A 15,585-nucleotide genomic window follows, 5' to 3' on the forward strand; every position below is an offset into this window, starting at 1 on the left:
CGTCTTCGCCGCTGACCTATAACGGAACTGACGTCAGAAGAGAGGAAACGCTATATGGAAGAATTACAGCTAAACTAATCTTCACGTCAATTGTTTAAACTTACAATACCTTAATTTATTTTCATTAAGTAGATTATGATTTTTCTACGATTATAAAGAAATAACTAATAACAATAATTCTAATAAAAATAACGGGTTGAACTCGAGTTGAAAGGTCGATGACGTCATAGCCAGAATGGCAGCCTCCTTAGCGGAGAGTGGGGAAGATGCCTTCAGAAAAATATTCAAGTTTTACAAAAGAAGAAACCCCCCGCCAGATTTTAGCAATGTCCTCGACTTCTCTAATGGTCTACCGAGTGGAAAGGTGAGAGAAATACAAAGAATAATAATACAAGGAACACGTGGGGAGAATGAATGGTAACGAAATCGGAAATCACATACAAACAACCACAAACACAAGACACCTAGATGATTTTGCCAGTGATGGAAAAATACACAATTTATCAAATGATCATGATCTGTGAGTTTGTTATGCGTACAGCGTCCGACATGTCAGCAGCTTTTATTATTAAAATGATGTAGTTAATGATCAATGCAGTTAGCATCCAGCAGCAATGACTTGACATCTGACACGGCTCTGGATATGATGCTCAGTGTTTTCTTACTCGAACCCCTCCAGCCAAGCTGAGAGCAGAGAAGGAAGCAATGCAGCGAGACGATGACATAGCCGAGCTGACAGAGTCACCGAACCTAAGGCCACTGTGTGTGTCTCCATTCATGGACGCACTTCAAGCATTAAAAACAATTTTATTTGTTGAACAAAGTACGTCAGACGGGTGCATCAGTTAACAACCTTCATGCAGCATGTTTTTGTGAATTATTTTTCTTTTGATATAGACTGTATAAATGGATAAATACAGAGGGTTGTGTCAGAAAGGGCATCCGATGTAGAACTTTTGCCAAATCAAACATGAATGAAATGAAATCTATGACTTGTATATCGGATTGGTCGAAGCCCAGGTTAACAATGACCGCCATCAGTGCTGTTCACCTACAGGGCATCGGTGGAAATTGGAATACTGATCGTCAAAAAAGGAGAGGAGGAAAGAGTGTTCGTAGGAAGAGAGAGAAAAGGATTGCCAAGGGTATAGGACTGAGAGTAGGGACGTTGAATGTTGGAACTATGACAGGAAAAGGTAGGGAGTTGGTTGACATGATGCAGAGGATGGGGGTAGACATACTTGTGTTTCCAGGCGACCAGGTGGAAAGGTAGTACGGTTAGAAGTTTAGGAGCAGAGTTCAAGTTGTTCTATCATGGTGTAGATAGGAAAAGAAATAGAGTAAGAGTTATCTTGAAGGAGGAGTTTGTTAGGAATGTCCTGGAGTTAAAAAGAGCAGGGCTTTGAACCAGAATGTTTTGCCAATCAGTTCGTTCTGAACAGAAATGGAATTACAAATTTTTTCAGTTTTGCGTTCCACCCATAAACTGACGTTCCTGAATTGGTTAGAACAAAAAATAAAGTTCCTGAACCGGTTAATAAAGTTCCTTGTAAATATACATATATAGGTGCCGTATTTTGTGCACCATAAGACGCGCTTAAAAGCCTTAAAATTTCTCAAAAATCAATGCTCCGCCTTTTAACATTAAGTGTCTTATGTGTACACTGAGTTCCAAAATCTGTAAAAATGTGTGATTTTAGTCAGCAATCCGCCAGCTCGGCCATTGTCCGCCGACATAGGACGTATTACGTCACTACGTACGCCGGCAGCAATGGACCAATTAGAGAACATGACGCGAGGCTATGTCCGGCACACCTCCGGTAGGTACCGGTATAGGGTATATCCCGATACTGTACCACAGGTATGCTGTTAACCACGTTTGTTTGGCTAAAGACCCCCGAAAATGACGTCAGCGAAGAGACAAGCTCATGACACAACATGTAAACTCCAGGCTATCAGTTCCGGTTGTTCCGGTTCACGTAAAGAGACTGGGGGGCTTTTTCCATGCTTCGCTATCTCTCTTGATCTGTGACTCCTTGCACGCCCACACCACCGCTTCTGTCAAAAACCACGTCAAGCGGCTGAATTCGGAGCTTGTCTTCATCCTGGAGGATTAACGAAAGAGCTCCAACCGCTGGACATCGGTGTAAACAGAGCCTTTAAAGTTAAGCTGCGTGCGTCGTGGAGCGATGGATGAGAGACGTGAACGCACGTTCACCAGGACTGGAGGCAGGGCCGAGCGAGTTACACCCCCACAATATGTGGTGGATTGTGGATCCTGGACTAACGTGTCTGCTTCGACTTTTGTCCCATGTTTCGCCAAAGCAGGCATCATTACCGGACAGACAACCGGAAAAGCGATAGTGAAATTGCCGAGCTATACAGACCAAAGATGAGGACTTCGAAGGATTTAGCACAGATTTATCAAAAAAGAAAGAAATAATAACATATTTTTAAAAAAATGTCGGTGTATTTTTTTAAATTTAAATACGTAGTACAACACAGTTCAATCACAGTCAGCTTTTTGTTTCCATTAGCTAGCACGTACTGAACAATAATGTGCGCCGTGTGTCCGGTGAAAGTACAGAAATAAACTCCGTTATTTAGACTGCGCCTCTTTATACAATGAGCCAAATGGTGCGCAAAATACGGTAACTTAAGGACTTTTAAATTGGCAACTAAAGCAATTAGTTTATATAATGTAGACTATAATTATAGATATATCCCTACCCTACAGTAAAAACTACCACTGCACTACACCACTGCTTTATAACAGTTATATCACTGTAGTTAAGGCTTATGCCTCCTACTTAGACACTACGTGAAATAAGACAAGAATAATTTCCACCATGTCATTTATTGCTGAACAACAGATCTTCATTGTACTTCTCCCAAAGCTCAGTATTGCTACAAAACACTGGCAGTACGGGAACACACTGCACTGAAAATGACTGCAGCCAGTGAGTTAATGTCTAAATCATACATTTTTAAGATTGCCATACTGCAGTGTTTACCTGTTATGAATAAATTGTGACTGGGAGACTGCCCTTTTCCTAACTGCTGCTGATAGCCGCTACTTCTCTCCGCTCTCATCCCACGTCCAATAAAGGACAGGAAGTGAAACATGAGGTCAAATATTTTTTTCAAGAACGAAAAAAAAACCTGGTATTAACCGGTTTACAATAATTTTCTGTTCCGATTCTATTCCAGAACATTAAAAAATATAAAGTTTTCGGTTTCATTTTCATTCCTGCCAAAATATCAAAAGTTTACGGTTTTCATTTTCTTTCCATGACCCGGTTCAAAGCCCTGAAAAAGAGTGTCAGATAGAGTGATGAGTCTGAAGCTAAAAATCGAAGATGTTCGAAGATGTTCAATGTTGTTAGTGTGTATGCTCCACAGGTAGGATGTGAGCTGTAGGAGAAGGAGAAATTCTGGTTGGACTTTGATGCAGTGATGCAGAGCATACCTAGAAGTGAGAGAGTTGTCATTAGTGCAGACTTCAATGTTAGTGCAAGAAACAGAGGTGATGAGGAGGTGATGGGCAGGTTTGGCATTCAGGAGATGAATGCAGAAGGACAGATGGTGGTTGACTTTGCAAAAAGGATGGAAATGGTTATAATACTTTCTTCCAGAAGATACAGGAACATAGGTTGACCGATGAGAGTGGAGGTAGGGGCACACAGGTAGACTACATCTTTTATATTTGGTGTAATCTGAAGGATATCAGTGATCGCAAAGTAGGGGTAGGCAAGTCCAGCCCAACAGCATAGGATGGTTGTGTGTAGGATGACTCTAGTGGTGAGGAAGATTAAGAGGGCAAAAGCAGAGCAGAGGACAAAATGGTGGAAACCCCTTCTTGTTCGCTATGGTGATAGACAGGCTGACAGACGAGGTTGACAGGAATCTCCATGGACTATGATGTTTATGGATTTTAAATACTTAGTGTCAACAGTGGAAAAGAGGTGAAGAAACGTGTACAAGCAGGATGGAATGGGTGTAGAAAAGTGTCAGGTGTGATACAAGAGTTTCAGCTAAAATGAAAGGAAAGGTGTACTGTGGTGAAACCAGCGATGTTCTTTGGCCTAAAGACAGTGTCACTGAGGAAATGCAGGAGACAGAGTTGCAGGTAGCAGAGATGAAGATGTGGAAGTTCTCTTCGGGAGTGACCAGGATGAATAGGATCAGGAATGAGTACATCAGAGGGATAGCACATGTTAGAGGTTTTGGAGATTAAGTCAGAGAGCCCAGACTGAGATGCAGAGGAGAGATAGTGAATATATTGGTAGAAGGATGCTGAGTTTTAAACTGCCAGGCAGGAGGCCTGGAGGAAGACCAAAGAGGAGGTTTATGGATGTAGTGAAAGAGGACATGAAGGTAGATGGTGTGAGAGAAGAGGATGCAGAAGATAGGGTCAAATGGAGGCAACTGATTTGCTGTGGCGACCCCTGAAGGTAAAAGCCGAAAGGAGAAGAAAATTTTTCTTTTGCTATAGATTAAAGAGATTCCAATGCTGGGCTTGATGGAGAAAACGATGTGCATAGACTGAATATTTATATCAAGGCTTTTAACAGAACTAACTTTCTCTCTCTCTCTCTCTCTCTGTGTGTGTTTGTGTGCCGATAGATGGTTCCAATGAAACTGGACTTTGCTGCAGTTAATGATGCACAGGCTGCGACGGTTGGGCTACAGCCCGTGAGAGACTGGAGAGCCTTTGGGCTGCAGGGCTACCCAGGTACATGAGACGCCGAAAGGACTTTATATGGAGAGAAAAACCTGACGTGACCATAATACAAATAGATGACAAAAGAAATGAACACATTATTGAGTGTCATGGAGATGCTTTTCCATCAGGCCAAAGAATATAATAATGAGCATTTTCAGTGAGTTTTCAGCACAGGCAGTTCATTTCTCCTATTTCTCTAAGTTTTTCTTTTTGGTTGTCATTTCAGTAAACCTTATTTATGTCGCTATAGATTATTTCTATTTCCCTATCACAGAGTTCTAGTGAGGCGATCTCTTTACTAATTGATCAATTGAATGAGTGATTGCTGCTGTTTAGGATTCATCTTCATCTCCAACCCATTCGTGCTGGGCTCCCAAGCGTTTTGGGTCAGACAATGCCTGAAGACCTACCCCCAAAAGCCAAATGTCTGCAACCTGGACATGCACATGTCTCCATATGACACTCAGGACATCTGGGGCAAGAGCGCACATGACCTCAGGTATGCTAGTCATTACAATGACCGACTCCTAAGCTGTGGTTTCATGCTTAAAGCATTTTAGTGAAGCTGGAATAATGGTTATCAGAGAGCATACCTGTGTTAAGCATGCAATTATGCCTGTGATTAGCACGAAGGAAGATCACCCTCCACAAGTGCATATTTTGCAGGATATTGTCTGGATCACCACAGTTGTACTCAAAGGAATGAAAAGTACAGTTCCTCCAACCTATATGCAAAAATCAAACAAAACAAAACACGTGAATCACAGGGATTAATGGACAAATTGTGTTTCACATAAAAAGAGTTTCCAACAGACTCAACAGCTCACAAATAAATGAGCAGATTTTTTTAATGGGAATTGTCATGGACAACAGATGAAGTTTTTTTAACCTGGTCTTTGCTTCAGATGGTATCAACTAAGTAAGCGGCCCTTCAGATGATCTTTGACTGAGGTTTGAATGGTCAAAATTAAGATGTGTCCCATTGTGATCCAATTTCTTTGAATGTGTACTCATAGCACTTCTGAACGGTGCAACAAGCTTTAAACAGATTTTAATACACAAATACTGTAATTTGCACATTACAAAGAAGTTATGAGGCTATATTCAAAGGGAACTCATTACTCGTGAGACTATCAGACTTTTTTACTGTGTATGAATCCTTTTCAAGTTACTAAATTTAGCTTCTTTAACTGTAGCTTCTGTAGCAGACATTAATCTGCTGCTCATTGTGCATTGTGGGTAATTTATCATTACATTTTATCAATAAAGAAGAATGTCTCTAATAAGAAATTTTTTTTTGTTCTACTATGATATTCCTTCAACCTGTCCATGGTAAATGTTAGAACAATTTCATACAAACTGACAGTCTATTGATTTTCAACAGATTGTCTCTGTGAAAATGATAAGAATTTGATCCCTTCACAGGTTACCGTCGTCTGGAAAAAGACGACCCAGCACTCTCCTAGAGCGGCTGCGCTGGGTCACGCTGGGCTACCATTATAACTGGGACACCAAGGCAAGCATCATACCTGACCATGTTACAGAACAATGGAAGCTCACATTGTGTAAGAAGGAGATTCAGACATGTGATCTTCTGAGGATGTGAATCCTCTAACCTAAGATTAAATGCTCTAATGTCAAACTATAAAGTGATCGCACCTCCCTACATTCAGACGTCTCAGCTAAGGGATTACCCGCCACCTGGAAGATAATTGATGGTTGGCTGTGAAGCTCTGGATATATTTTGTGGACTCAGATGCTTCATCAAACTTTCCATTGCAAAAGGGTTGACTAGAAAAAAACAAACACTGAAAGTCAGACTGTTGGTATGACAAATGATCGAATGATGGCTCAGTGGAACCAACAACCCTGGAGTGGGAGAACATTTTACAGGGAGGCCAGCTATAGAGCAGATTTAATAGATAGATATATACTTTATTAATCCCAGAGGAAATTGCACATATCCACTGCTCAGGCATCACATAACGAATAAATACTGGATAAACACCAGGAGAAAAAGAAATACTGACATCACAGGACATACCACAAGACATGCACTACACTAAACAGCCACCTCCCCCCCCGCTCCTGCTGAGAGTCATTGTACCTCCTGATGGCACTGGGCACGAAGGAGGACGTCAGGAGGCGGTGTGTGACAGCAGTCTGCCGCTGAAGGTGCTTCTCTGCTGGGAGAAAGTGGTGTGCAGGGGGTGGCTGGTGTTATTCATGATAGCCTTAACTTTAGACATGGTCCTTGTTGCATGTGTAGGTGCCGTAATGATGAGTCAGACCAGGCTGTGTTTAATTCAATGTATTAGAAGAAGCCGGTTAGGAACAGCAACAACACAAGCATGGCCAAACTTGGCCACAGGGTGGGGCCGTAGCCTAACTAGTACATCCTGTAACATCTCCCTTTAGTAAAGTGTCCATGCAATTCAATACTGCAACTCAACTTCCCCATTGACCAGAACAATTATTACTCATCACCAAAATCCAAAATTCAACAAATCAATGTCATTATTGCAATAGTGCACAGTGAACAACTCGGCAATAGCAAACAAAATATCGACCTTTTTTTTTTTTCCACAAACTTTACTGTCCTAGTGTATGAGTGCGCATAGTCCATCCATGTGTGTGTGTATGTGTGTGTGCGTACGTGTGCGCGTGTGTGTCTCAGTTCTCTTGGCCTAGAGGTAAAGTCTGTCTGGAGGCTTCAGCCTCCCGCTCCGGGAGAAGGCCCAGGCCTGTAACTCACGGCTCGGTGTGTTCCCCGTCTGCGAGGAAGAAGAAAGCAGCGACCTTGGTGCTGACGACCTCTCTAGTGCTCACCCTGCTCGCCGGCTGTTCCGTGGACACGTACATCTGAACTGATGGCTGGTGGGCGACTGCTTCTGCTGGCCGGAGATTGATCCTATTGCGCTGGTACGTTATCCCCTCCACGTCGACCAGATAGGACCGGAGGCCCAGCTGCTGCAGACACACTCCTCTCCTCCATCAGCCCGTCCTGTTTCCTGGAAGCGGCTTCATCCGTATGGGCTGGCCGACATTCAGCTCCAGCAGATCCCTGGCAGACCTGTCATACGTCAGCTTCGCTGCTTGATGTTTCACCCTCAAGCTTGTCTGTAATCCCTGTGATGACCCAAGGCGTCATTAGCTGGTCAGCCATAGGGAGAAGGGTTCGCAGTCTACGTGACATGAGGCGCTGTGCTGGGCTGCTCTGCATGCCCTCAGTGGGCGCATTCCTCCAGTGCAAAATGGCTTTCCAAGGGTCCTCCTTGGCACGGTCTGCACTCCTGCAGAGACTCTTCACAATCTTTACAGCCGACTCCGTCTTGCCATTGGCCTTCGGATGCCTTGGGGAGGACATGACATGCTCGAAACCCCACTCCCTTGAAAATGCTCGGAACTCATCACCGGAAAACTGTCCGGCACCATCGGAAATAGCCCTGTCAGGGACCCCATGACGGGCAAACTGCGCCTTGCACCGGCGAATGGTGGTGTCCACTGACAGGTCAGGGAGACGATCGATCTCCCAGAAGTCCGAGTAGTAGTCGACGATGAGCAGGAAGTCCTGCGCCGCATAACTGTAGAGGTCCATGCTAACCAGCTGCCATGGGCGGGTGGGGAGTGAGTGTGACATCATGGTCTCTTTCTGCTGCTCGTGTGCGTATTCATTGCACACAGAGTACTGCTGCACAGTCTTTGACCTCTGCCTGCATACCTGGCCAGTATAGAGTGTCGCGGGCCCCACGTGGTTGTAGTGGATTCGACGCAGCATTTCAGGACGCATAGCTCTGGGGATGATTATTCGCTGGCTCCTGAAGAGCACTCCATCTTGTACACTTATCTCATCCCTGATGCCCCAGTAGTCCCTAATGGCCACAGGGGTCTCCTCTTTGTGTTCAGGCCATCCCTCCAGCATGACTGACTTGAGCGTCTGGAGACACACATCCTCCTCTGCGTGCTTCCGGATCTGTGCCAGACGTTGACTGCTGACGTTCACCGCTCTGATCTTGTCGGGGTCAGCCTTGAGGCCCTCTGCCGATAGTATGTGGCCATGGAAGCGGACCTCCTTCGCTCTAAATTGCAGCTTTTTAAGGCCCAGCCTCAGCTTCACTTCTCTGCACCGATCCATCAGAACGATGAGGTTTGTGTCATGGTCACGGTTGGCCTCATCCTCCGTGTCCCCACAGCCAACTATGAGGATGTCATCGGCTATGGGCTCAATCCCCTTCAGGCCCGCCAGCAGTTCATGTTACTTTCTTTGGTACAGATCCAGAGCAACCGACACGCCAAATGGGAGCTTCAGCCAACGTCTTCTACCCCATGGTGTCCAGAATGTTGTCATCAGGCTGCTCTACTCATCCAAGCGGCATTGCAGAAACGCATCACGTGCGTCCACCAGGGTGAATATGCGCGCTTTGGGTAGCTTGTACAGGATGTCATCCAAGGTGGGCATAATGTAATGGGACCGTTTCAGAGCTCGGTTGAGAGGCTTCGGGTCGATGCAGAGTCTCAATTTGTCTGGTGTTTTTACTATCACTAGATTGCTGATCCAGTCCGAGGGACGAGTCACTGTAGTTAAGTGCCTTTCCTGTTCATAGCGATCAAGCTGTGCTTTAACGGCTGCCTTGAGGGCCACGGGAACATTCCTGGGAGCACACTGCACGGGCGCCACAGTGCTGTCCAGCTCAAAGTGAACGTCACTGGGCAGGGACTCAACGGGACTGGTGAACACATCGTAGTAAGTGCTGACAAGACGCTCCCTGGTCAGGTCTCCCCCCCTGCAGTGATCCACCTTGTGCAAGTCCTTGGGAATGGTGAAGCATATGAGACCAAGTCTCTCACATGTCTCTCCCGAAAGCAGGGGTCTTTGGTCAGTGTGCACAATTTCAAAGTCCAGCCTGTGCGTCTGGCCCCTAATAACACATTGCGTGCTGTATACACCCAATGATCTCATCCACTCACTGTTGTAGAGTTTCATTCTGGTGAGACTCTTCTGAAGGGGCGTTGTAGGAGCTAGTCTCATCTTGTCTTTGATGCTCATTACATTGCAGGTGGCTCCGGAGTCAAGCAGGCACCTCTTTATTCCTTTTTACAGTGTAAGGTTGACAAACCATTTCTTCCCTTGAGTGTTTACAGACCCCACGCTCTCCGCTGCATACACGTTTCTCTCATCTTGGTCGCTGCCCACTTGTTCCTCAGGCAGTGGGCCGTCCACCGTGTTCAACTGTGGAGAGTTTCGCGAAATGATTAGCAGTGCCACATGAGCGGCATGATTTGCCAAATGCAGGGCATAGGTCTCGCCCCCGTTTGTGCTATGTGCCACAGTACTTGTGCTCACCGGTGTCTCTCATGCCCTGCTGCTGTGCAGATGCGTTGGTGGGCTCGGATGGCCTGCTGGCAGATCTCCGTCCATAGCGCTGTCCTTGTGTGGCATTAATACTGTCCCCCAGCCCGGAGCTGCCCAGCGACATGGCTTTTAAGTTGCTGTCCATGACCTCGGATGCACAGCAGATCCTGATAGCCTCATTCAATTTAAGGTCCCTTTCCCTCAGTAAGCGACGTCTCGCACCCTCATCAGTTATCCCGAGAACAAGTTTGTCCCTTATGAGTTCATCCTTCATAGCTCCATATTCACAAGAGGCAGCGTTTTCTCTCAGCCTTGGTAACAAATGAGTCAATAAGCTCTTCATTCTCTTGTTTAAGTTTTCCAAAAACATATCTCTCGAAAATCACATTCTTCACAGGTGCAAAGTCTGTCTCCAGTGCTTATCTGTATAGCACCGACATCTTTCTGCTGGTCCGCCGTGAGCCCCAGGTTATGTGTGTAGACATGACGGCACTTGTTGCCCATCAGCCTCCTTAGTGCTGCAGCCTGCACCGGCTTGTTTTTCTCACTGAGCCCGTTCGCCAGTAGATAATCTTCAAATTCTGCCCGAAAGCTCACGCAGTTGCTGTGAACGTCCCCCGTCATCTTCATGGGCTCCGGTGCTGGTATGTTGGATGGCATCCTTTCAGCGCAACGCTAATGCTAACAGGCTAACTAAATTTATAATCCTCACCAAAACAAATAAACGTACGCCGTTTTAGCGTCGGACGGTGCCAAGTTAACTTCTTTGGGTTCAGCATAGGCTTCTGACACCATGTTGCATGTGTAGGTGCTGTAATGATGAGTCAGACCAGGCTGTGTTTAATTCAATGTATTAGAAGAAGCCGGTTAGGAACAGCAATAACACAAGCATGGCCAAACTTCAATGTGTATCCCAGAGTCCAGCAAGTACTTCCGTTGGCCACAGGGTGGGGCCGTAGCCTAACTAGTCCATCCTGTAACAGTCCTGCTCTCCAGACTTGTCTCCACAGAGTCCAGGCTCAGACCGACCACTGAGCCCGCTCTGTGGATGAGTCTATTAAGACGGTCCATATCTCTTTTCCTGGCCCCGCCACCCCAACACACAATGGCGTATGACAGCACACAGACTACGGACTGATAGAATATGGGAAGGAGCTTAGGACAGATGTTGAAGGAGGCCAGCCTCCTCAGGAAGTACATCCTGCTCTGCCCCTTCTTGTACACACAGTCTGAGTTGAGTGACCAGCCCAGTCTGCTGTGTAGCTGCAGTCCCAGGTACTTATAGTTTCCTACAACCTCCACCTCACTGCCATCGATGATCACTGGCTGTGAAGAGGGAGGTGCCCGCCGGAAATCCAGCACCATCTCCTTCGTCTTGGAGACGTTGAGCTGGAGCTGGTTCTGTTGGCACCATTCCACGAAGTCAGACACCAATACCCTGTATATCACCCTGTATATCACCAATACCCTGTATATCACCAATACCCCCTCATCACCCTCCCGGATACATGCCACAATCGCAGTGTCATCGGAGTACTTATGTATGTGGCATGTATCTGAGTTGTGCTTGAAGTCAGATGTGTAGAGGGTGAAGAGAATGGGGGAGAGCACGGTCTCCTGTGGGACAAACAGTCCCCCATACGGATGTACTGGGGTCTGTCTGTTAGGTAGTCTGTGATCCAGCTCGCGAGGTAGGGGTCCACAGCCATGGAGGTCAGTTTATCCTGCAGGAGCCGGGGCTGGATGGTGTTGAAGGCGCTCGAAAAGTCAAAGAAGAGCACCTGCTGGAGTATTTGTACTAATGCAAATAACGTATGAAAAACATGATACAGTGTGCCCTCGGGCATTCGCACATCAATGCTCTAGACTTCACCTCAACGCGGTTTATTGGTAGGCAGTCACGTGATACCGTATGCGCATTCTATTGGCTGACGGCATCCAGAAGTGCGCTCTATTCTGAGAGTCTCTGACTGACTGTATGTGAGACACAAAAGTGCTTTAAACAGTTTATAAGAGTGTGGGAAAAGGTAATACAGATAGAAGGTGGTTTAGTATTGGTATTGGGAGGGTTCAGAAACGTATGAAATTACCATAAATAATAAGATAAATTGTTTGTCACTCTATCGCTGACATTGTTAATCGCGTGTGGTTCCTTTAACACATTATCTGCGAGGAACAAGGGTACACTGGTATACAGTAAATGGTCTTGGCCTTGAACAGGCAGCAAAGCATACATATGCAAGATTTTGTAAAAACTGTCTTACAACTGCATTTATTTAATTAAATTATATAGCTCAAACAAATTAGGTGGCCCGGATTACAAACCTGGGCTGTAGTTTTCCCATGCCTGCAATAAGATCTCTAATGGCACAAGCATGCTTACCTACTTAAACAAAGGGAGGTGAGACCCTGGAAAAAACTTTAAAAATGGGGAGAAGGCCTCAAAGAAGAAAAGGAATCCAAAAACAGGGTACGGGTAACTCCAATCGTAATTAACTCAAAATTTTGACAAAACATGACTAAGGTTGACGCTTGTGGAGTTACAAGTGCTGCTCCGCTCCTCTTCAGGCTTTATATTTGTTCATCATCCGAGCCAACTGTCATGGATGCTGCATTCCTGCATCCACACTCAAGCAAAGGCCATCAGCGACACAGATTAGAGACTATGCTTTTACTTTGAAAGACACGAAAGTGTTGATATCTGTTGGTATTTTTTTCTTTTTCGAAGGGATATAAACATGTGAGCAATTGACTAATCACATCAAATAATTTCCTGCCCCAAATAGGACTGTTGTTGATTCCTTCACAGACTTACTCTGCTGACCATCACACGCCGTTCCCAGCTGACCTTCACCAGCTGTCCCTCCATGTAACGGCCGCCTGTGGATTCCGAGGCTTCAGTGCAGAAGCTGGCATCCTCAACTACTACAGACCGGATTCATCTCTGGGAATCCATGTGGATAAATCTGAACTGGATCACAGCCGTCCACTACTGTCATTCAGGTGATAGAGGAATGGAGTGGTACTTCAACATGAAATATTACACCCCTCCCCATGCGCATAGAGTATTTAGTTGGTGTCATATAACCAATTTTGAGTTCTCAAAGCCCCACTTGGAAAGGCTGTGATATTTTCCCCAAATCAAGATGATCCATAAACCTGAGCGGTTTAATGTAGGAACTCTTTTTTTCTACTTAACTGCACCTGCTGGACAAAATTCTAAAATGTGGCAGCTCTCATTATTTGTATGTTTTAAATATGGAATGCACCAGAAAATCAGTCATCCAAAACGGCAATCTCCAACCTTTTTTGCACCACAGATTGATTTCATCCAAGACAACATTTTCACAGACCGGCCTTCATTTGCTCAATAATCGTTAATGACGCCAGGATAGCTGTATTCTACTAATAAATCATCCACAGTGGTTTTATGTAAAATGCAGACATCAATAGACAATACACAACCTTTTTTTCATAGATTGATAATCAACATCTCTGTAAACGAAATAATTGTAAGAAGTAATTAGATTAAAAACTCGATTCAAGTGACTCCACTGATGTTTATTTTGAAATACAGTGACTCACAATCAGTGCATTCAACATAGGGGAAATACTGATAATTTCTCATAAAAAGGCGAATAAGTCAATCAAATAATAATAATTACAATAATGAGAATTAGTGGTTGGGGACCACTAATTTAGGGGGTAATGGGAGACAATGACACCTCAAGTGTGTTCCGGACGTCTGGTTTACTGTGCAGTTTGGTTTTCTTTACGGTCACTGCAGAAAAACCCGCTTCACAAAGACAGGAGGTTGAAAATGGAAGTGGCGTTTTCGATACTTATTGGGCGATATCTGCCTTGACTTTAATCAAGAACACTGGCGCAGTTGTGGGTGCTTAATTTAGACATAACGGCTGGTAACCTGTCATGTGACCGAGGCTTGTAAAGCGGGACAGACGCATGCATTCGTCTGCCTCATTCCGCACAAAAGTCACTTTTCAAAGTAAAACATCTTTTGACGGATAATTAATAAAAAAAACAAAGTCAAACGTTCCGTTTCGCCTAGTACCTAATGCCCACATCCCGGTACTGGGTCGCAACCTGGTGGTTGTGGACCACTGACATAGATGTAACAGAATAGGGTAATTTAAAAAAAAAAAAACATCTTTCAAACAACAAAATAAATAACACTGAAGTAATGTAAGTTATTTATTCTTTCTGTGCGGCCCAATACCAAATAACCCACGCACCGGTACTGGTCCGTGGCCCAGGGATTGGGGATCCCTGATCCAAAACATCTGCTTTTCCTGTCTGTCTGAGTTCAGCTCTAGAGTGACAAACATTACCCTCAGCAGGTTGGATTAGGATGAGGGCTGAATCAAGCTATAAGTGAATGACATTAAAATCATCCCATCAGTGTCTTCAAAACAATAACCAAAGGGGTGATTATTTTAGTACCACTAAACAAGGTTGCGCAGTCTATAGCGCTGAGACTCAGCAATTAAACTGAACAAAACATTTAACTTTCTGTTAAATGTAAATTTCTGAAAACAATTGTAATTTATGGTGATGTATAAACTAGGACACCCCCACCTGTATTTATACTTGCCCAGCTGACTGTCAGACTAAGTTCACCAACAGCCGACTGCAAGGTACTGATAGAACTTTCCAGAAACCGTTAAACATCCACATAGCCCCCCCCCCCCCCAGCAGGCTCTTGCTGCTGTTGATGTCAAAATGACGCCCAAAAAATCAGAGACTGAACACGTTGTGCTATCATGGGTGGTGTGTAAAGGTTAGGGTAGCACTGTTGCCTGAACAATGTTTTTTTTTGTTTGACCTCTCTGTCGTATCTTTTAGTTTTGGACAGTCAGCCATCTTTCTCCTTGGAGGCATCTGTAGACAGGACCCCCCCACAGCTATGTATATGCACAGCGGGGATATGATGGTGATGTCAGGGCAGAGCCGCCTCCTTTACCACGCTGTCCCACGCATCCTTCCAGCACCGCAGGGTCACACGTCTTCAGACATGGACAGCTGCAGCCTGGCCTTGTCTCGACGTGATAGCTCCGTGGTGGAGCCGGTGTCCCAGGACGACTGGGAGGTGTGCTTCAGGTACATCCAGAGCTCCAGAGTGAATGTGACTGTCAGACAGGTGCTGGGACCTGGCCAAACATTTCCACCTTCCTCTCATCAAAGGACTGGTGCTGACCGGTCAGGGGGGTACCGTGACGAAGCAGAAGATGGAGAGATTGGGAAAAGGAAGAGAAGTGGTAGTGACCCTGATTCTGTAGAGACGCAATGAAGCAGACCAGCTGCTGCAACTCTGAGACCAGAGTCCTGCTTTGGAATACAGTTGTATTGCTTATCACATTTTTAAAAAGCCAAAGCTAGAGTTGTGCTCTTCCATTCATCACATTGATCATTCTTAAGGCTCTACTGTAATAACAGGAGAAATAATAAAGAGGCCATTTACTGAAAGAGACCATAGAGGAAGTTTATG

General features: G+C 45.1%; 1 protein-coding gene across 1 annotated transcript; it reads left to right on the forward strand.

Annotated features, from left to right (window-relative positions):
* The first annotated feature begins 232 nt into the window (after positions 1-232).
* Positions 233-15,567, forward strand: alkbh1 (alkB homolog 1, histone H2A dioxygenase). The gene is made up of 6 exons (XM_068339245.1): positions 233-364; positions 4,627-4,735; positions 5,063-5,225; positions 6,152-6,242; positions 12,889-13,082; positions 14,943-15,567. The coding sequence occupies exons 1-6, from the start codon at positions 236-238 to the stop codon at positions 15,385-15,387; spliced, it is 1,131 nt and encodes a 376-aa protein (XP_068195346.1). The 5' UTR covers positions 233-235; the 3' UTR covers positions 15,388-15,567.
* Positions 15,568-15,585: the final 18 nt, after the last annotated feature.

Source organism: Antennarius striatus, chromosome 17 (assembly GCF_040054535.1).
Source record: "Antennarius striatus isolate MH-2024 chromosome 17, ASM4005453v1, whole genome shotgun sequence".
NCBI classification, from domain to species: domain Eukaryota; kingdom Metazoa; phylum Chordata; class Actinopteri; order Lophiiformes; family Antennariidae; genus Antennarius; species Antennarius striatus.